The following is a 22,578-nucleotide window of genomic DNA, read 5'->3' on the forward strand; positions in this document are numbered from 1 at the left end:
TTGTTTTACCACTGGCAAAATTAGGTATAATCAACCCCACTACCCACTATAATATTGCTCTGGCATAGCATTGTCCAGAAATGAGACTTATGGGCCTTGACAGAATATAGTGCATAAATAATTTTACTCAAATAAAATAGTTTTGATAGGGTTATTAAATGACATAATAAAAGCTGAACATGGAAAGAATAATGAAACTCTGAGCTTGGCATTCAGTCTGTGTCTCTCCCCTCTTGATTTTATCTTGATAAATCTCCTAGCAGCCCAAATCACTGTCACCAGCTTTACACGATGGCATTCAATGACAATATTTGCACGACCTAATGCTAATTGCATTAATTAGTCTCCTAAGTTGCTTTGATTAAATCTCCTCATTGCATTTTACTCTCAATCAGAAATGCAAATGTACACCTTTTCGATGCTTATTAATGCAAGAAAAAGCTTACTATTTAAGGAGATGAAAATGGAAAATGTGGAGATCCTTGTTTTCCAGAGTCTTTATCAGCTACTGAAGGTGTTTAATAAATGGGCTGCTTTGATGCTTCCTGGTCATTTATTAAGGTGTTCTTTGTCATGTTTCCTATGAGAAAATTTGGAAATCATTGCTCAAGTGTAATGTCAACAGCTTGTCTGTTCTGTAGTATGAGCTATATTGAATCACATGGTCAGAAGAGTGATGTGTATTAAGCTTCTGTTTTATTTCTTAGCTTTTAATGTAATGACAAACGTCATTTGTTTTTTTTTAAAAAGCTCATTTATTTTCTTCAATATGTGTGAAGCTAAAAAATGTTTTTGAAACTCTATCATATTTAAATCAAGAATAAATCCTTGTACCACATAAGGTGGGGACTGGCAAATTTTCTTTCTGTAAAAGGCCATTCCATAAATATTTAAGACTTTGAGGGCCAGGCAGTCTCTGTCACAACTCACTTCTGCCCTTTTGGCATGAAGCAGTCATAAACAATAGTAAGCAAATTGATGTGGCCACACTAAAAATAAAAAATACTTACGAAAACAGGCTATGGCCAATTGCCAACCCCGAATTTAAGGCATCAATATTTAAATATTCAGATACTCATAAGAATGTGTGAATAGCTCCACCCTCAAAAGGGTCTTATCTTCCCAAATCCCTAAGGCCCTGCTTGGGAATCTACCTGATGTGCCTACAGTGTCATCACAGCCTGAGTTTTCTTTAGCAAAACCCAAGATTCTACCACCCATGATTTTATCCATACTTTCAGAAATTCGTCTCAAAAATTGGTCAAAAATGTTAAACAGAACCAGATTCTTCCCTGAGCTGTCTTTAGTTGGAGTGAGAACATCAGACCCTTAGCTTTCAAGCACAGTAATGGATGTGGTCATTGAGGACACTGATTAGTGCTATTTGAGGGGTAATAGTTTTGCTTTCTCTAAATTTTCTGGAATAGATTTTTACAAGAATACCTCAGAATTTTGAGTTTCTAAACATGATTTTCCTCTCTCTATATGTGCCACTCTCACCACATAGCCCTATAGCATTATTGCAGGATTTAGTTTAGGTGTTTGTTCCTAAATAAGAGGCAGTAATTTTCTGATTAAGAACTTGACATGACTTTCTTTTGGTGCTATCCAGTCTTCCCCTTTTATGTTTGATGAAATCCCATAATACGTTTGATGAAATACTAAATAATTGTTGGTACTACCTGCCCACAAAGTACAGGCTTGCTTACAGACGGAATGTGGCCTCTAACTCACTCCTTTGATATGTTAGTGTTGAAGATGTGTGCTCACAGGATAGCATATTTGTGTTATTCTAAGAAATATTTTTATGGGTCATTATGATGACATACATTACTCCAAAATACATACTTTTGTTCATTAAGAGCCACAGGGATCTGTTGATGGCCATTGCTATTGTGTTAAAAGTATTCAGTGGAACAATTTTTTTTGTGGGTTCCAAATGGTCAGTTTACCATTTCCTTTTCTTTCTTCCTTCTCTTTAGCTGCTGATGGCAAGTGAATTTACAGCATGGGGAGTGTATTTGGTATTTGCAAACCCCTCTTTCCTGATTTAAAGGCATAGTTTGGGAATATTAATAATGTCAGTAAAGGTCAAGAGGATTTACATGACATCTGCATGCAACTCTCTCCAGGGATAGGCCATCAGAAAAAGGAAAAAACCCAGCCAGTGTAGCTTGCTGTGGTTGAGTGTCAATCTATGAATCAGGAGGTCATAGTTTGAACCCAATTAGGGCACATGCCCAGTTTGCAGGCTGGATCCCCAGTAGGGAGCGTGCTGGAGATAGCCGGTCAATGATTCTCTCTCATCATTTATATATATATATATCCCTTCCTCTCTCTGAAATCAATAAAAATATTTAAAAATAAGAAAATGGAAAAAGAGAGAGTCCCCTCAAAGCTTTCTAATGACTGCCTGGAAGGATGTGGGTAGACAGAGTGTGGTTTGAAACTGTGGGTCTGTGGGTGCTGGAACACTCACTACCCATGCCACAGAATCAGATCCTGACACCTTTCTCATTGAACAGATTTGGGGAAAGGAAGGAGCAAGAGCTGAAAGTATGCAAAATTTGTCCACTCAGCGAGCATCTTCACAATATGATCTTGGCTCCCCAAAACTCTGCCCCAGAGGAAAAGTTCCACATGCTCTGCTGATTACTGTTGCAGGGTAAAGAGTTGTTTTATCTCTGATCTGAAATCATGTTCCTGAGGAACTGGATAAGAGGTAGACAGCTCCTTATAAGAATACATGCTGTGTTGTAACTGCTGAAATGACACTATCAGCTCCCTTTTATTCTATAGCTGCATAAGCAATTCATAAGGAGATGCTAACTTATTAGGAATAGCAGGTAACTATATCTTTTATTTTTTATTTTTTAAAGAAGAATCAAGAACCTTCCACAAGCCTGGCATTTTGTTAAACTGAGATATAAGGTGACCTTAGTCTCTAAATTAACAACACAATGTTAAAGCCTGAATTCATCATAAAATAACTGCTTCCCCATAATTTCAAATTCAAGGATAACTTTCTATATCAAAGCTAGCATAGACTCAAGATGATGAAAACTGTACTACTGTGCAGCCAGAGGTTAAAACCAAAGTGCTACATAGGCACTGTGGGGAATCAACGAAGCATATCTTTGTCTTTGATAACATTGTAACATAATTGGATTAAAATGTATATGCATAAAAATAATAAAACAGTAATGGTAAGGTTTAATAAGAGTATGTATAAGGCAGTGTGGCAACCTCTATGTACAAATTCCAGGCTAAATATAATAGTACAAAAATAATTCAACTTAAGGAAACAATCTTTGTGGCATCAGCACCATATTAGAAGTTACCAGAAAAAGTGAAACTTTAGAAATTCTCAACTTAATAGGAAATAACAGTATGGAATATAGGTACCTGTACTACCTGTGTTAAGAATATAATAAATATTATATGACTTATACATAGCTTATGAAAAAATATGTATTTATACATACACATACACACACATATGTATACATATATATATATCCTATCTAATAAAAGAGTAATATGCAAATTAACCATCACTCTGCTACACCCACCAGCCACGCCCACCAGCCACGCCCACCAGCCAATCAGGAGAGAATATGCAAATAAACCCAACCAAGATGGCTACAGCCACAGAGAGCAGGAGGGAGGCTTCGGTTTCCCTGGCAATGGAGGAAGCCAAGCTTTCCGCCTGCCCTTGCCGGCCTAGGCCTCCACTCAAGGCTACAAAGTTTCAATGATAGAAAATACGTAAATCCAAACAGAAATGGCGGCAGCCACGGAGCTGGAAAGAGCAGGAGGCTAGGGTTGCCCCTGGTGATGGAGGAAGCCAAGCTTTCCACACACCCAGGCTGGCCCAGGCCTCCGCATAAGGCTACAAAGTTTCAATTATAGAAGATACATAAACCCCAAAAGAAATGGCTGCTGCCACAGAGCAAGCAGAAGGCTTGGCTCCGCTCCAGGCTACAAAGTTTCAATTGTAGAAGATAAATAAACCCCAGATACCAGGGCCTCCCGCTTGGGTCACCGGGGGGCGTGGCCGGCCTGCAAACCACCACAGGCCCCTCGCCCAGGCCGCCCCATGCCCCAAGGGAACCCCCACCCTGATACGGGACACCCTTCAGGGCAAACCAGCTGGCCCCCACCCGTGCACCAGGCCTCTATCCTATCTAATAAAAGAGTAATATGCAGATTGACCATCACTCCAACACACAAGATGGCTGCCCCCATGTGGTCAAAGATCCTGCCCCCATGTGGACACAAGATGGCCACCACAAGATGGCCAGCAAGGGAGGGCAGTTGGGAGGGATCAGGCCTGCAAGGGAGGGCAGTTGTGGGTGATCAGGCCAGCAGGGGAGGGCAGTTGGGAGGGACCAGGCCTGCAAGGGAGGGCAGTTGGGAGGGATCAGGCCTGCAAGGGAGGGCAGTTGTGGGTGACCAGGCCGGCAGGGGAGGGCAGTTGGGAGGGACCAGGCCTACAAGGGAGGGCAGTTGGGGGTGATCAAGCCTGCAGGGGAGGGCAGTTAGGGGTGACCAAGCTGGCAGAGAAGGGAAGTTGGAGGCAACTAGGCCTGCAGGGAAAGGCCATTGGGAGGGACCCAGGCCTGCAGGGGAGAGCAGTTGTGGGGGACACAGCCTGCAGGGGAGGGCAGTTAGGGGTGACCAGGCCTGCAGGGGAGGGCAGTTAGGGGTGACCAGGCCTGCAGGGGAGGGCAGTTAGGGGCAAACAGGCTGGCAGGGGAGCAGTTAAGCATCAATCAGGCTGGCAGGGGAGTGGTTAGGGGGTGATCAGGCTGGCAGGCAGAAGTGGTTAGGGGCAATCAGGAAGGCAGGCAGGCAAGCAGTTGGGAGCCAGCAGTCCTGTATTGTGAAAGGGATGTCCGACTGCCTGTTTAGGCCCGATCCCCAACGGGCAGTCAGACATCCCTCGAGGGGTCCCAGATTGAGAGGGTGCAGGCTGGGCTGAGGAACACACACCCCTGTGCATGAATTTCATGCACTGGGCCTCTAGTATATATATATATTTGTGTTTCCATTACCTAATCCAATATCCACATAGTCAATAATAGGAAGATAAATTTTAATACAAGGAAATATTTTTTTGAAGTAGAATCTGTCTCTGGAGAGAGTTGACAGTGTAAAACAAAATTCAGACTGCATTTAGGCATGTCTCTCAATATTTATCTCCCCTTTAATATTTAATTAAACCTAGAAGCAAAAATAAAGACAAAGAAGACTACAGAACAATATAACTAACTACTGTAGTTTGGAATGTCATGAGAGAATAAACCTATCTATAAATAAACAGAGATGATGCACAGATAAAGCACACATGAGTAATGTCTACCCTGCATTGACAATGATAGAAAACTGAAAAAATTACAGAGGCACAGCCTTAGAAAATATTTTCTTTGGCTATCTACTTCTCTAGGTCCTTGGGTATCCTTTTCTATTCTAATAGGTGTTAAGGGTTGCTATTTATTTTAGAATAGTGTATGTCATCATAAATAAAATTATGGAAAAATTTAATTCCTATATATTATAAAGAACAAATACTTCTATAAGATCTAATAAAGGACTTATTTCACATAATTCCTTTAATTGTGGCATAAGATATATTTTCTACTTTAAGTTTCCAATTATCCTTGCTTACAAATAGGAGGATTAATTTATTTTAAATTAACTGTTAAACATGTAATGGTTCTACTGTGGCATAATAGTTTCAGTGATCTTTTTAAAGTTCTAATAGTGGGAGAATCTATTTTATTATTTTCTCTATATATATAATTTTTAAAAACACCCAGGAAAACTGCAGAATACCTGTGGAAAATACTTTTTAAAAAGATGTTACATTCGCTGTAAAAAATTACATTGAGAGTTTTTTAAAGGTCAATGTTTTCATATTGTATGTCACTAATGTAATGCTCTCTAGAGTCTCTCAACATGCATATTTAAATGATTACAGGTTCAAGGGAGAATTGCAACGTATCCTGGTGATTTTGCTTCCCCATACTTTTTATCTGGCTTCTTATGTCCTCTTGCATCCTAGCATCCTATGATTACTTCCTGGGGGTCCCTTCTTGGCCTCGTAATGGCCTAAAATATTTAACTCATTCACTTCTGTTATTTCCAGCTGTCATTACATTCTGTATTTAGAGTTTCTCTACCTCCACAATTGGAATTGTTATGGATAACTGGTTCTCACTCTAAGGGAAATAAAAGGCGTGGATATCAAACACTGGAGAAGCTCCATTTTTTCCCCTCAGAACCTTTAAAAAATCTCACAATTGATGTATCTAGTGCATATATATTGGATTATTACATTTTTGGCCTTTTAAAAAATTTTCCAAAAATCACACCTTCCATTATTTACTAACGCAAAACTCCGAAGCTTCCAGTAACTCCTATTGACAATGAAACACAGACCTGGTCATCTCTTTCCAGTTACAACCTTCTGGTCCCTTTGGACAATTCCAAAACACATGATGAGGAAAACTTTGAGGTTCTGCCATTCCTTTAGTTCGATCATTGGGGGAGGGGGTACGTACACAGTGAACACATAGGATGGGATAGAAATATGGATGGGCCAAAAACAGCACTCTCTTAGGTCTGAGAATTTGCTGCATAAGCCTGGTATAATCTCAAAAGTCAGCTGATAAAATTTTCCAAGTCAGAAAGTCATTAGCTTGTACAATTGGGAATCTTAAGGTTATTTCTTTTCATACTTCAGCCTTTCAAAATAAGCTGGGTTTTGATGACTGGTTTTCAGAAATTAGTAACCATTTGATTATTAGCATTCTTTAGGCCAACTACATTGGGCACTCATTCTAAAAACCACCTTCAAAATATTCTATAAGCCTGATCATCAGGATGGCTGTATTTGAAAAGAAGTCATGGAAATTTGAATAGTTTAGTAATAGGTAGAAGGAACTGAACTGAAACTCTTTTCCATACACCCTGATCTTTATAACTTAAGTCATTTTTTTTTCTTTTGGCCCTGAGGTTAATTAACCAAAACTGACCATCCTGAGGTGGCCTCCATTATAGCTGGTAGAGTAACTAACCATCCCAATTTCACCTGGGACTGAGTGGATTCCCTGAATATGGGACTTTGGGGGCTAAAACTGGGAAGTTCTCAGGCAAACAAGGACAAGTTGGCCACCAGTAGATTAATATAAACAATTATCAAAAGTCCAGGTGCCAAAGGTGTGGAAACAGAGCAAATTTGAATAAAATGGTAAAGGAAAGAAACTAAGAAGGAATGAGTACATATCACCCTAAATGGGCACAAGTGGCAGGAATGGACAACTATTAGCTCTAAACCTTAGTCCCACTTGACTAGGGAATACAGTTGAAACCTATATGGGGTCCACTCTATCAAGCGAAGCAACAGTTTCCATGAACCTAAAGACTTTTGAGTAGAAATCCCCAGGAGAGCAATCGCTGCCCTATGCTGATTCATTAGCACAGAAAGAAATTTCCAGACCAAGTGGGAATAACAGGGTGTACCTGAGGCTCCCACGAAAAGTAACACATTTGTTAGAAGGTGCTCAGATGAGAACATGAAAAAGATCTCTGTTTTGATGAAGCATCAAGTTGACTACTATAGATACCCATTCCCATAAGTGCTAAAATATTTAAGAATTTCAAAAGTAAGTAGCTGTGCGGGAATTATCTTATCAATAAGAAACATTTTAATAAATATTTATGTTGAGGAGTTAAAGAAATATTGCCCCATCGCGTAAGAGTTTTACAATAATATTTTCACTACCAAAAGTACAGAGTGGGCTTGCTTCTGCCCAGAGCATCTGAGCAGAATGAGGAAATAGATCATAGCATTTCTGATTTGGAAAATGAATCCGTTTTATTTGACAATCTGTCATCACAGACTGACTTCTGTACTCATCATTACCTTTTCCTATAGAAAAATCAGCTTGAGTTGATACTATTTTCTCCCATAATTAGTAATTCAAATGTAAACAATTCAACCAAGTCTACTTGGTTTGGTTGAGTTTTTTTACTTTGTCCCCATTGTTCCCACTCCTAATAAAATGGAGTGGTTTATTTTGACCAAGGTATACACAGCCTGCTTTACTCCAAGGTATACACCAACACTGCACCAAATCAGAGAGAAGAGTGAGGGGAAATGTAGATGGACCTCGTATGCCAGAATGGGTGATAAGTAACACCTTTCCATGGCATTTCTGTAGGATTACCGAGTGAACATTTTTCTGAGACAACAGTGGAATGATTCACGTTTGGCATATAGCGAGTACCCTGATGATTCTCTGGACTTGGATCCATCGATGCTGGATTCCATTTGGAAACCAGATTTGTTCTTTGCCAATGAGAAGGGTGCCAATTTCCATGATGTTACCACTGACAACAAATTGCTTCGGATTTCAAAAAATGGCAAAGTGCTTTACAGTATCAGGTAAGCTTCTTTTGACTGCACCTGTTCAGTTCTCCATTTTTCTACTGGCCTAGAGCTGTCTAATTCTGCATGGCAAGATATATGTGAATATTTGACTTTTGTGGTCTCTTGTTTATGTTTTGAATCTTAAAGTTGGTGAGAGGTTCTCATGATCTCAGAAGCGTGATTCTCTCTCTCTCTCTCTCTCTCTCTCTCTCTCTCTCTCTATATATATATATATATATATATATATATATATATATATATATATTTGGTAGTATGGTGGATGGGTGATGGTATTGTGTAAATATCTGCACAAATGTGTTATTGATGAATTCAATAAAGGAAGTAGAGCCCTTTAGTTCAAGTATAATAGAATATAATGTACAAAGTATCATTTCAAATAATACTATCATCAATAACATTTAACCCCTCCCCCGCCTCACACACACATGGAAATTCAATGCTCACCATGATCACTGCCACCATACTTAGTGGAAAACTGGTTCTAATCCCAGCTCTGCTTCTAACTAAACATGTAAACTTGATCTCTAAACTTTTCTTGGGCTTGAGCTTGAGACAGACAATTCCTAAGATCCATTTTAGCCCTTATATTGTATCTAATAAAAGGGTAATGTGCAAATTAACCATCACTCCATCACAAAGATGGCGGTGCCCATAGCCACAAGATGGCGGCACCCAGTCTCCTCAGCCCTGCCAGAGTCACCCCATCCTGGAGGGGTGGCCGCTGTGAGCGGGCAGTGTGAGTAGCCTAGCGGAATGCTTACTTCATTGCTGCGGCGATGAGGTAAGCATCCCGCCCTGGCCACCGAGGGCCTCTGGGCTGTGGAGAGCCAGGCCCCGCAGAGAGCTACTGGTGCACGGATTCGTGCACAGGGCTACTAGTTCTAATATAATATCCAAAATCTTCATCACTCCAAGCTCAAAATAATCTCTCTTTTCTGAATTCTAATAACAGTTTCTCTGTGAATTTGTAACGCTCTTATTAATATATCACATTTTGGCTATTTCTATACATGAATATAGCATAAGAACATGGACTTTGGGAATACAACAAATCTAAAATCAAATCCAAGCTTTGCCACTTATTAAGTAACATAACACATATCCCTCAGGTATCTTAACAGTAAAATGGGAAACACCATATTTATTTCTGAGTATTCTTGTGAGACTGGATGATATAGAGCAAATATTTTTTTGCACAGGGCCAGACAGTATTTTAGCTTTGGGGGCTAGACTGTCTCAATTTTGTCACAACTACTCAACTGTGCCATTGTAGCACAAAAGCAGCCATAGACAATACTCAAACAATTGAGTGTGGCTGCATTTCAATAAAACTTTATGTTCAAAACCAGGTTGAAGACTAGATTTGACCCTTTGTTCATACTTTGCTGACCCCTGATATAGAGTATACAAAAATACTTGCCACCACCCTGGCCAATGTGGCTAAGTTGGTTGAGCATTGTCCTGTGCTTCTAGAGGCTGCTGGTTTGATTCTGGGTCAGGGCACATGTCCAGGTTGTGGGTTCAATCCCTGGTCAGGGTGTATACGGGAGGTAACCAATCAATGTTTCTCTCTCCCTCTCTATCCCTTCCCCTCTCTCTAAAACCAATAAAAGTATATTTTAAAAATACTTGCCATAATACATGACACAGAGGATGTGATCAATAAATAAAATCATGGCTGTTTGTATTTTAAAGTTAACATTCTTTCTAATTAGTAAGCACTTTGTATTCAACATATTTGGATTTTGCATCTTCTATAATCCCTCCCAAAGGCCTAGACAATGTATTGTATATTAGACTTTCTAATACATAGAACAAGTATTGACATTTTAAAGATCCTTTATAAAATTCTTCTTTTCTCTCCAATATTATTACCTCCCAAAAAAGTGGACAGCTAGTGTCTTTGTGAATAATTTCCACAAGTTTACAGACTCATATCATTAAAACTTCATTTCACAACTCTATATACAATTTAGGTTTGTACTATATATTCCATTCTTAACCTAGTAATTTCACAGCTTGATGATGGTTGACAGCCCCGATGTCATGTGGAACAAAAGAGGCTACTCATTTGTAAAAAGTAGCAGTCACTGCTTACACAAAGAACCAGGAAATTCCCTTATGTTATTTTTAAGGAACTTTACTTTTATTCTTATAAAAAATTTTAAGGAAACAAAATATTTCACATGGTGATGCATTTGGTGTAAGATGCAGTATTGAGCACAACCTAAGTTGATGTGACCTGATGAAATGGGACATATGTAGAGCGTGGTACAGGGAGGAAGAGTTATAAAAAGCAGCACAGGGCATCAGCTGCTCCAGCTAACCCTCTGGGCTTTGGGTGGCATTTGCTCTAGTAAATACCTAGCATCTTGCACTGCTGAAATAAAACCAGGAATTTTTTTTTCTTTTGTTCCATGAAGTCCTTTCTATTCTAGAACTATGAAGAATATAATGTTCCCCAGACCTAGATCCAGAGGCAATTCTTCTATCTTTGGTTCCAACTGTAGCATATTACAGGCTTTGAAATACCTAAAATAGCTTTGGATAGAGTGGAGTTTGTCCTGTGGCTGGCTGGCTTAGTTTTTCCTTCACTGTTTGTATTCTATGAGATTAATGAAGAAACTGACCAAGACAGATCCCTACGAACTCCAGGTATTAAGATTGGGACTGACCCACTCCTTGAGGGGTGCTTAATCTGAGGGGTAGGTGAAAACTTCATGGTGCTTTCCAAACAATCCTATCTAATGACTGACTCTTTAGATCCCCCTAAAACTTTGCACATTTTTTACATTAGGTTATTTAAACTTTTTTTTTGTTTGTTTAGAGGAAAACATAATTATCTTTCTAAGGAAGCAATGACCTTCCAACTGTTAAAAATTGCTTCAAGGGTTACTGCATGTACAGAACCCACTTTCTAGTATGGGTATGACCATAGCAATGTTGTTAAGGAAATACTATTTGCCTTCAGTGCCTTCTTAATTGACTTACCAGGTACCTGGGGGCCTTTGTTACCCTCAACTGAAGAAAATTTTGTAAACCATAAATAATTATAGGTTTGTCCCTCCACAACAGCACCTCATAGCACCAAGGTATTGGCTATCCTCATAATGAAACTTTACCTGAACTACAATTTATTCCTTAATAGTGTTGGAGGATATTTGCTTGTTAATCCCTTTTGATGCCATTCATAATTCTAGGTATTAATGTTTCAGCCTTCCCAGTAGTACTTGAACTGTATAGAGAACTCTTGGGGATTGACATGCCTTCTCCCTCTAATGGTAGGTTACAGACACCACTGAGTGTAGGTGGAGTATAGATTTCTAGAAAGATATCCAATGGTGCTTTCCAAACAATCCTATCTAATGACTGACTCTACCTACACACATACAAGGACAACTTTTTTTCACATAGCCTCCCATCCTTGCCTCATCTTAAGGTCCGATGCAAGAACTTAAAAAGAATCTAGCTTTAGTAATAGAATGATTTTTATGGCACAGGAAAAAAGAACATTCTCTATTTAGATGTCAGAGCTGAAATAAAATGCACAGTGAACTAAACCCTGTTTAAATGTTACCAATGGTAATACTTTGCTTATTTTACTCTCAGTTTTGATGAGATGTGTAAGTCCATATTTTCTGTTAGAAAGCAGCTATAAAAATCTGTGATTTCTTTTCTCCATGCTTATTTGGATCATGTTTATCTTTATATTCTATAATCCAGGCAAAATTACATTCTCATTTGCCTACTCTATGTCCAAATCCTCATTAGTTTTGTGACTTGATTTAATGCAGTAATTAATGACTGTAACATAAGCGCCCACATCAGAATTAAGCAGTGAGGTTTCAGAGAAGTGCTGGGAAATGCCATGGAAACCACGATGATTCCATTCTTCCTAGAGGCATGCAAGGCTAGGAAGGTGGGAGGCACTGGCATGCACATACGCTGGTGGATTCAGCAAAAGCTGAGCTAAGTGGTGTGGAGGGGGTATTTTTGGAGAGTAGTTTTCAAAAAAGGCATGGCTGACAGTAGAAGTATTAAAGTCTAGAAAATGGGTTCTGTACATGACAGACTCTCTGAAATTGCTGAAAAGCTCCGTTGAGCTCCTGATTGGTTCAGAAATACACATACACTCAAGGGCATAATATTGGTTCAAACACAACAGGGTAAGGGAAAAGAGGAAATTGTGCAAAGAAATACATGGCAGCTGGAATGACCACTTGCCTTTGGTTGTTTACCTGATTGAACTAGCAATAGCAACCAGTAGGTTTTCTTCCTTTTGGAGGCAACTTCCCACTACATTAACATTCATTAGAGGTTGCTTTGAAAGTGACAGTGCAAATACCAATACCAATAAGGTAGCTCATGACATCAGGTTATTTAAACTTTTACAATTCCATCATTTACTGTATCCTCCAGGCTTATAAAACAGCCTCTATAACCCCATCAGTTTATCATTCTGAGTCTTAGTTTCCTTATCTATACAATGAGTTTGAACCAGGAGATTAGATGAAGTCTGATGCTCCTTCTAGACCTATTATAAGTCTACTAAAGGCCCAGTGCACACATTCGTGCACCAGTGGGTCCCTCGGCCTGGCCTATGGGGATCTGACATCTCCCAAGGGGTCCTGGATTGCAAGAGGGTGGTTCTCAAGTGACATACCCTGGAATCGGGCTCCCTCCTCTCTTCTCTCAATATTATGTCACTTTCTCTTTGTATCTGTTTTGCTTCTTTCATCTCACTTTACCCTAAGTTTGGCGGTAACTGACGACTTGTGGGCATTTAGCTGCAAAATGCAATTATTTAGAAAACAGGATTTACTTATCCTGGAATCTAGTCGGTTTAGGGCAGGACCCTGCTCAATATCAGGCTCCCACCCAGGCCCTTCTGCCCAAGCAGAATCCTGTGGCTGCAGGAACCTCCTTCTTCCCACCTGAGCTGCTCCTTCACCTCCTTCCCTCCCAGGAGGTTGCCCACTGGCGCTACTGTCTGCCCAGAAGGAGGGCAGCTGTGGCTGGTTTCCCAGCCGAGAATGGTAGCGGAAAAATTCACTGCCTCCACTGATAATCAATATTAAGCGAATGGGCCAGCGCAGGCGCCAGATGTCAGGGCCGCAGCGAGTAGGTCTTGCACGTCTCATCATTTAGCTAATCGAATCAAAAAGTTTCTATAAGGGCCAGACCCACGACCTCTGCAATGGGCTAGAGGCCCAGTGGGGAGCCAGACCCGAAGTGAGGAGCCAATGGGCTAGAGGCCCAGTGCACAGATTCATGCACTGGTGGGGTCCCTCGGCCTGGCCTGTGGGGATCAGGCCAAAACCAGATCTCCAGCATCCCCCAAGGGGTCCTGAATTGCGAGAGGGTGGTTCTCGAGTGACACACCCCAGAATCGGGCTCCTTCCTCTCTGGTTCCAGGTGCATCGCCCAAGAACCGCAGCTGCCAAGTCATTGTAGCTCGGCAGCTCCTGCATTGAGCATCTGCCCCTTGATGGTCAGTGTGTGTCATAGCTACCGGTTGGGCAGTTGAACAGGCGGCTGATCGCTTAAGCTTTTATATATATAGATAACTCAAAATTATCTCCTCCTTCCCAAACCACAAAATTCCTTCTGGATGAGGAAATAAGAATAGGCCCCTCATATCCCTTAGATCTTGGGAGTCATCAAGAAGAGGTTTTAAATTTAAGGTGCCTATCTCAAACTATTTTTGGATTTTTGAACCTGCTCTCCCAAACTGAATATCCAATTCCCGAGGAGAGGAACCTGATTTTGGAGTGGGTATCAAAGATTGGACTACCTGCATTTAACATATAGCTTACACAAAGACAGGTACTCAATACTGGACTCCTTAGTGAGAAATTTTCCTAAATTAAAATTTAGGTAATTTGTACCCTCTTATTTAACCAGTCAGAGTACCCATGAGATATTTCAGAATGTGTTCATGAATTATATGTTTATATACTTTGAGACAATTATACAAACATGGTTGGCTGAAACAATTATTACCTGGATATGTAGGCTAAAGGAAATCACAGGGCAGATTTGAGCTAGCAGAATTGAAGGGCTAATCTGCTATTACTCATTATCTGAATTTTCTTGTGGCAGGAAGCCAAAGGAAATTTCAGAGGTCCTGGTGAGCCTGCACAACTTATGTTGACATGGGTTTCCCCCTGGTCCAGAGTGCTGCTTTTGAAAGGCTCCCTGGATGGCATTAATCCCAAAATAAACACACTATGGCTCTCATGAGACACATGAATTACTTTAGCACATTCTCATAGCGCATAACCCAAAGGAAAGGTGCTCCATTTCAAAATGGAAAAAAAATTGTCCATCCTCAAAGCTCAGCATATCCTGGCTTGCGGCATTTAAAATTACAAACCAGCATCTGTCCTGAAGAGGATACAACATTTATCATTGGACAGTCATTGAAAGACAACGAAGGACATATATAATTATGTGAAGTTCCACACACAGCCCACATTCAGAGCCGGTCCATCCAATATCTGATCGATCATTTCTTTCAAAGGACAATAAAATAAATGTTTTATTTGATGTTTCATTTTAGATAGTTCTCTCTATTCTTCCTAACCCATACAAATGGACATTTCTTTATTCGGTACCTATTACACCCCGCTCAACTCCCCATCCATGCTTAGTTCCAAGCACATGGATTGCCTTGTCTTGAGTTTCCTTCCTTTGGGAAGCATGTAGCTCATAATAGAAGTGATAGTTGTATCTTCTTTCTAATAATGGCTTGGGCCTCCTCTTTAGCTGCTTGTTAAGAATAAACTGAAGAATTGTGCCTAATTTTAATGTGTTACCTAATAAAGGATGGAGCATCCTACCATCTAACCAGGACTTTGTTCTTTCTCCAACCTTTGCCACCAGAAACATGGCCACCAACTCTCTGCCAGTTACTACAATAGAATCTCAATGCACAAAACACCAGCAAAGTAATACAATCTTACTGTCAGCCATCAGCGGATATAAAGTTACTTTAGTTTTCTTAAAGCCACATTTTCACTGCACAAGTGCTTGTTCTCTTTCTGTTTTGCCAGCAAAATAATCCCAAATAAAATGTTAAGAAAATGTTAAGAGAAAAGCATTGTCTCTCCTTCTTCACTTCAATGGCATCATTATATATCTATAAAATTAGACACATAGTGATCATGGAATGGACAAATCAATCCTCATTGTTTTAATATGCAGCTAATAACATTTCAGCTTCATGAATGTTTGGGTGTATAAATAATATTAGAGGTAAAATGACTTTGAAATTTAAAATGTAACTAAAATGGGAGCAGTATTGGTTATTTGAATCTTTGGTAATTTGAGCTCTTCATTCTGGTGGTGTTCACTTTAGCCCTCTCTAATTCAACAACTTCAAAACATTTTTGTTCAGGAAAAATAAAAGCATTTGGAAAAGTTTTAGCTGCATATTTATTGGTTAGGCTTCAAGTTGAATCTTATCCATATTTGGACGTAATTAACATGGGCCAACCATAGATGTGCAAATTTTCTTAAGGGCACAGATGGGAGAAGATATTGTATTTTTGTCCTTCCCAGCTAGTATTGCTCAATGCATATGGGTATTTTCTGCTATGCCTTTATAATGTTTGCTAAACATGGACCTTCCTTGTTAGCCACTGGCATTTTAGTCAGTGGAGAGGAGTAGAATAGCTGATGAATTGGCAGTGTTGCCATTCATCTTCTCCAAATCCCAAGGTCAACAGGGAAAAACAGGTCTTATATTTTCTTATTTGAAATGATCTAAAAGGACAGTCTAACTGTACAGCTAATACCAACTTGGGGCTTAGGTTCAGCCTGAGACAATATTGAAAAAAATAATTTATCTCTGGTGCCATTGCCACACTGTTCTGAACCCGGTTTTCTATCCAGCATCACCCTTCTGTTTGCTATTCTCAGTATCAAAGTCAGCTCTTGGGAATATTAGTAGGGAATCTGGGAATCTATCAACTCCTATACACAAAGGAAGAAATGACTAACAGTACTCGAAATATAATTCTCTTCCTAGATTTGCATCTTAATAGTCATGGGGGCTTTTAGTTAAATGTCTATTAGTTTATTATATATAGCAGCTAAGAGTTGAAAGGTATTTGAGCAAGGACATGCATCTTCCTGAAACTCCTAATAATTTACACAGCATGAATTTTTAACCTTTACTTATATGGAAAGCCTTCCTAAGTATAGCCACATCTGTGCCTGCCTATGAGCCAGGTGAACAGCTTAGGGCCAGAGTAAGCAGGACTTGCTCTATGCTTTATATGATGAGTGACTTCAAAGAAGTCATTTAATTACAGGGTTTAAAATTTCTTTTCTTGCCTGTCTAGCCAAACTTGGTTTTTGCTTTCATTGGATCAAGATTGTTTTGTGGGTCCCATGTGTTTTGATTCAGGAACATCAAATGATTATGGAAAGTCATACTTCCCTGATAAACCAAAAGGGCTCTCTCGGGATCTAGGCCTGTATGGGTAGATTATCTATTTACCCAAACAGTGTGAGCCCTTATGTAGGCACCACGGGAATAATTAAAAGTCCTTTTCTTGATTCAGTTCATGTGTCTGATTTACATAATCTGGAAGGATTTTTTGTATGTGTGTGTGTTGTTGATCTGTTTGATTTTAATAAAGCAAGTAGTAAATATATGAATATATATGGAAACATGAAGAGAAAATAAATACCTAGAAGGAAAAAAATAGAAATATTTTTTTTTTTTTATCTTTGCCACAAATTCTCCCTCCCCAAGTTTTCTAGCTGTAAGTATTGTTAACAGTTCTATCTGTCTATCTATCTATCTTGGAAGGATTCTTTAAATGGAGATTTGAAAACAACTTTAAAAGGTTGAATAAATGTACAAGTATTGAGATATATTCCTTTAAAATAATATATTAACATATAACATATCTTATTAATATATTGATATTAAACTACGGTCTCCTTCATGAGAGAAACTGTTCTTTAAAGTATCTGATATGCATGACACCCAAAAATTGCTGAATGGATGTACTAGATTACAAATCAGGCAGAGTTCTGTTTAACACTAACTCCTCCTCACTAAGGACATGGAATTGGTCCTCCTGTGTATTCTGCCCTCATCCCTGACTAGCACCATAAGCTTTTGTAAATTTTCAGTTGAGTCTAATCCAATGCATGTTGCAACCACCTCCCTAACTTCCTCTGAAGTTTCTCCATAGCTGATTTTCTAGTCAGAGATCAGAGACAGTGCCCTGATACACTGCTACCACCGTAAGTAGAGTCTCACTGCCTATCTTTGCACATTCACTTGTGTTAATAGGCATTCTGGTTTGGTCTCCTATCTGTGGCACCTGGAAACTGTTCTCCCATCTTAGAAGCTATCCCAGTTTTCTAGCCACACCCACCATATTCTTGGTTGCCAGTGAACTACCCTTGGTTTCACTGCCTTGACTTTACTAGAATGCCTCTCCATTGTGACCAAAGCTCTTGATCAATCCCCCTTGTCGTTAACCCTGGGTCCAGGCACTTTGAAGCCTCCTTGAGCCTAATTGTCTTCCCCTGGTTTCGAGTAGAAAGTAGTATTTCCTAAGAGAGGGCTAGTGCTACTGAAAAATTGCAGAGCATTTCCTTAACCCTCTTTCCTATTTCAAAATTATCTTCTTTTAGTCTATCATGTAGACCAGTGATTTTCAACCAGTGTGTCACAAGAATCTTTAAAATATGCAATACCTGACTATTTAGTCAGGGGCACTGACCTGTTCTCCCTCAGACTGTCAAATAAAAAATGTCAACAGCCAATACAATGGCTGTCTGGTGTGAATGATCAAAATTATAACTTTTCTTTGTCAGATCAGTAAAAAAATATATGTTTCTTGGTGTGCCACAGAATTTTAGTAATTAGTTTATGTGTGCCATGAGATGAAAAAGGTTGAAAGTCATTGATCTAGACAGTAAAAAGTCATCCCTTAGAACATGCTTGAAATAGTGCTGCTAATATATATATCTATAGATATAGATATGTATTATTGATTTCAGAGAAGAAGGGAGAGGGAAAGATAGAAACATCAATGATGAGAGAGAATCACTGATTGGCTGCCTCCTGCACACCCCACACTAGGGATCGAGCCCACAACCCAAGCATGTGCCCTGACTGGGAATTGAACCGTGTCCTCCTGGTTCACAGGTCCACATTCAACCATGGAGCCACACCAGCTGGGCTGAAACAGTGCTTCTTAAAATGTGCTCCAGAACACCAGCATCAGTGCTACCTGGGCTGCTTATCAAGAGGTCCTGAGAATCTGAATTCCTATCTCACCCCTCAGATAACACTTATATACACCAGAGTTTGAAATCCACTGTGTTAAAGGCTATCTTGATCAACCATCCTGGCAGTGCCTTTTAATCCACTGACTCCCTAACTTTTCCATCCCTCTTTCCATGTGTGGGTTATATTAATGATGCACTTCTAGCTTGACTTCTAACTTGCCCCCAGGCTAATTTCACATAAGGTCTAGATGGGTTAAGATGACATTCTTATTCAATATTTGATGCATCCTGCAAATCTCTGACATTAGCGTGTCACATGGTTCAGAAATTTCAAGGTACAACTGAGAGGAAAGATTCAACAGACCTACATTGTAGAGAAAGGCTGTTCTTATGCTCTTGGGGAAAGAGTGGATTGTGTTCTAGGATGTTGGATGACAAAGCCATATCAGGACAATAAATATCTCACCTATATACCCAGAGTGCCAGAAAGTTCCTAAATTAAGAAGCATTATAACTTGCACTTAAGGTTTTCATCATATTCAAAGTGTGCGAACTCACCTATAAGAAGAAATCCTTTAAGCTGGTCACCTTCACTTAGTTTAGAATCAGATAAATGTTGAACAGCATGGGGTTTTGGGTGGAGAATGAGGCCCAGAGATTTAGTCAAGATCAAATAGCATTTTTTCCCCAAATATCTTTATTGATTTCAGAGAGGAAGGGAGATGGAGAGAGAGATAGAAACATCAATGATGAGAGAGAACCATTGATTGGCTGCCTCCTGCACGCCTCCCACTGGGGATTGAGCCCACAACCTGGGCATGTGTCCTGATCAGGAATTGAATCATGATCTCCTGGTTCATAGGACAATGTTCAACCACTGAGCCTCGCCAGCCAGGCAAGGTCAAATAGCTCTTTAAGAGTAAGCTGGGTCAACCAACCAGTTCCCTGGATCCACAGTGAATGTACTCTGTGAGGCTGCCGGGGAAGGTTGGAGGGGTTTTTTAAAAGGACAGGTCATGAGAAGTCTGGACACCTGAAGAAAAATGAAAGGGGTATCCCTGAGCAGGTACAAAACAACTGAGGTGCCTACAATCCACTCTGCCGACTTCACAGACAAGGCATGATGATAAATTAGCAATAGGTTCTTTTACTAAGGAGGAAACGTGGTAGAGTGGAAAATAATAAATGAACTTTGACATCATTTAAAGTTGGGTTCAAATTTAACTCTGTTCACTTACTTGTGACGTTGGGAAAATGGCTAATCTCTTCAAATTGCTTATCTCAAAAACCGTGAGAATACTATCTGCCTTGTGTGATGGTACTCCATGATTATAGAGTAATGAGAGTGCTTGAGCAGAATTGTAATTATTAATACTATCATCATCATCATCATCATAACTTTTTAATATTTTCTTAAGTATTTTAATCCTAAAAGAGCACCATTGGTCCTACCCCCTTTGATTTCCACAAACTGCTGAGGGTTTATAGCATGCTGCATAGAGTGTCCTAAATTTGGTCCCCAAACAAAGATACAATAAATTCGGTTCCCAAACAAAGATACTCAAGACTCTCTTGCGTTTCCTGAATAAAACACAGAAGCTCCCTATTGTTATTACTTTCCAAATAAGACAGACTACTGTAACCATTAGAATTAACTCTCCCAAAATAGTACATTGGCAATCTTTGCTTCAGGCAAGCAGATCACTCATTAAAATGTGTATTTCTTTCTGAAAATTTCTTTTCTCTTCAAATGGTTTTCTTTTCCTCAAGAACATTTCACTTGGAATGGACTCTCAATTCTAATACTACTAAGTTTCTTGTGAACTAGTAGTTCCTTTATGAATCAAGGTGCCTCTGTCCACCATAATGTAAAGTTAAATAATTCATTTGAATCATTCTAGCAATGTGAAAACAGTCCTGACCATGGACCCAGCCACCTGACCAAGGCTCAAAGACAGGTGGACGGAGCTTTCTGGCTTTCCTTCAGCTTGATTTGCTTTATTTCTAGTGGGAATCTGTTAGCAACTTACAGAAGAGGCCAGGCAAGTTTCTCTGGCTTCCTGTGCCTGTCTTGTAATTTGGCAACACCCTATGGGCTCTGATGCCCAGACTCCTCTCTCCTAAATCCCTAATCCTTTCCCATTTCCGCAGGATAAAAGCCTGAAATTCCCCCGCAGAGCTTTAGAACACTGATTCATTCATTTGTTAAACAAATATTTATTGACTACTTACTCTGTGCCAACCACTGTTTTAGATGGTAAAGAACAAACAGGGGACAAATAAGTAAATAAAAATATAATATTTGATTTTAAAAACTAAAAGGAACTGAAATGATTTACAATGTCTGCATCTATTAGTCATTTAAACTTTAAGCAAGGTATAAAACCAAGAACTGGTTTTATGATCAAGGTGAACTGAATAGGAGAGTAGTAAGGAAAGGAAGTGAAATTTTGGGAGACTTTGTTTTATTCTCTTGCCTTTAAAATTGAAATGTTTGCTCAGCCTCTTACTCTCAGTAAAAGAAGCAGGGCCTCTCTGTAAGGGAACTATATTCCTTCCCTTGTACAAATCGGAGCTTGTATGTTGGCCACAATGAGGGATGTGTGATAATGCTTCAGGAAATGAGTTCTTTAACAAATATCAAATGGAAGATGGGCAGCCTCAGCTCACTGCTCTCAGGTGCAATGGCCTTAATATTTTAAATTATGAAAAAGAGGAGAGAGCAAATCTGACATGCTGTAGGCAGTGTCTGCCAGCAAACAGTCTGAATCTCAATTAAAATACTTTGTGAGACCCACCAAAAATAGATGGAGTTCCAGAGTAAAGCAGATAAAAATTGTTCACATTTTAGTGTAATGCTGTATGTGTCCATCCTACTTGATGCAATTTCTGCATTTGTACAAAATACTAAGCTCATTTTACTCAAACTATTTTTAAATAAAAGAATAGCTTAAAAAAAGAAAAGCAGTGGTGGTTACTTTTGAAGGTTCTTGACTGGGAAGAGAGCACAAGGGAATGTTCTGGGGTGAATGAAATATTCTAAAAGTGGATCTGGGTGCTTGTTAAATAGGTGGATAGAGATATAAAACGTCATCATGGTACAACTTAATATTTGTATAATTTTACTGTGTCCTATAGTAACTTCAATGAAAAAGGAAGAAAAAGTAAGTAAAGGGCAAGCCCACATTATTATTAGTAAACTAAACATCATAAACTATGGGTTCTGCAGCCTATGAAGGAACTGATTTAGATCTTTACAATTGCTTCCTATTTGCTCAACTGATTACATGATTTAGCAAACCATGGAGCTGTTAACTTGCCTCCTTGTTACTGGCACCCATTGAGTTCCAACACTAAACCCATGAGAAAGGAAATTAGAAAACAAATAAGGAGAAAGGGAAATACCCACCGAGTTCTCAGCTGAGCCAAAATTCAGAGACAGTTTCATGCTTGTTGGGAATTTCTCTCAATAGGGTATTCCATGCTGGTAATGGTTTACCCCAGGAGTTCTGGATCTCCATAGGATTGTTAGATCTGCCACAAAGGCAGAAATAATTGAGGGTGGCTTCTGCTCCCTAAATAAATGTGAAAAGTTCACCTCACAAAAGAGTCATATTCAGCAAACCTATGATAAGGAATATTTAAATTGGGTTGTTTCCAATAGCAAACAAAATATAGTTGAATTCCATGTTGCATGATTTTAAAACTGTATTTATTTCCACTATTATTACTTTTTAATTTCTCATAAGAAATTTATAGATTTTTCTGGGTTTGATTCACTTAAATTATGTACATGCTCACGGATTATTTTTGTATAATAAACATATTTTTGTATGATGAAAGTATTTCCTCTTTTAAAA

The 22,578-nt window shown here is 39.3% G+C and overlaps 1 protein-coding gene across 5 annotated transcripts in view; it reads left to right on the forward strand.

The window, feature by feature from the left end:
• The window catches only part of GLRA2 (glycine receptor alpha 2), a 177,932-nt gene that overhangs the window by 41,562 nt on the left and 113,792 nt on the right, over nucleotides 1-22,578 (forward strand). For all 5 annotated transcript variants that reach the window (XM_080652522.1, XM_080652521.1, XM_080652520.1 and 2 more), the window contains one exon: nucleotides 8,229-8,452. In XM_080652522.1, the coding sequence (XP_080508648.1) occupies nucleotides 8,229-8,452 (224 nt within the window). The remainder of the gene's footprint in view (nucleotides 1-8,228; nucleotides 8,453-22,578) is intronic.

This window comes from Plecotus auritus (assembly GCF_963455305.1).
Source record: "Plecotus auritus genome assembly, chromosome: X".
Taxonomy (NCBI): Eukaryota; Metazoa; Chordata; class Mammalia; order Chiroptera; family Vespertilionidae; genus Plecotus; species Plecotus auritus.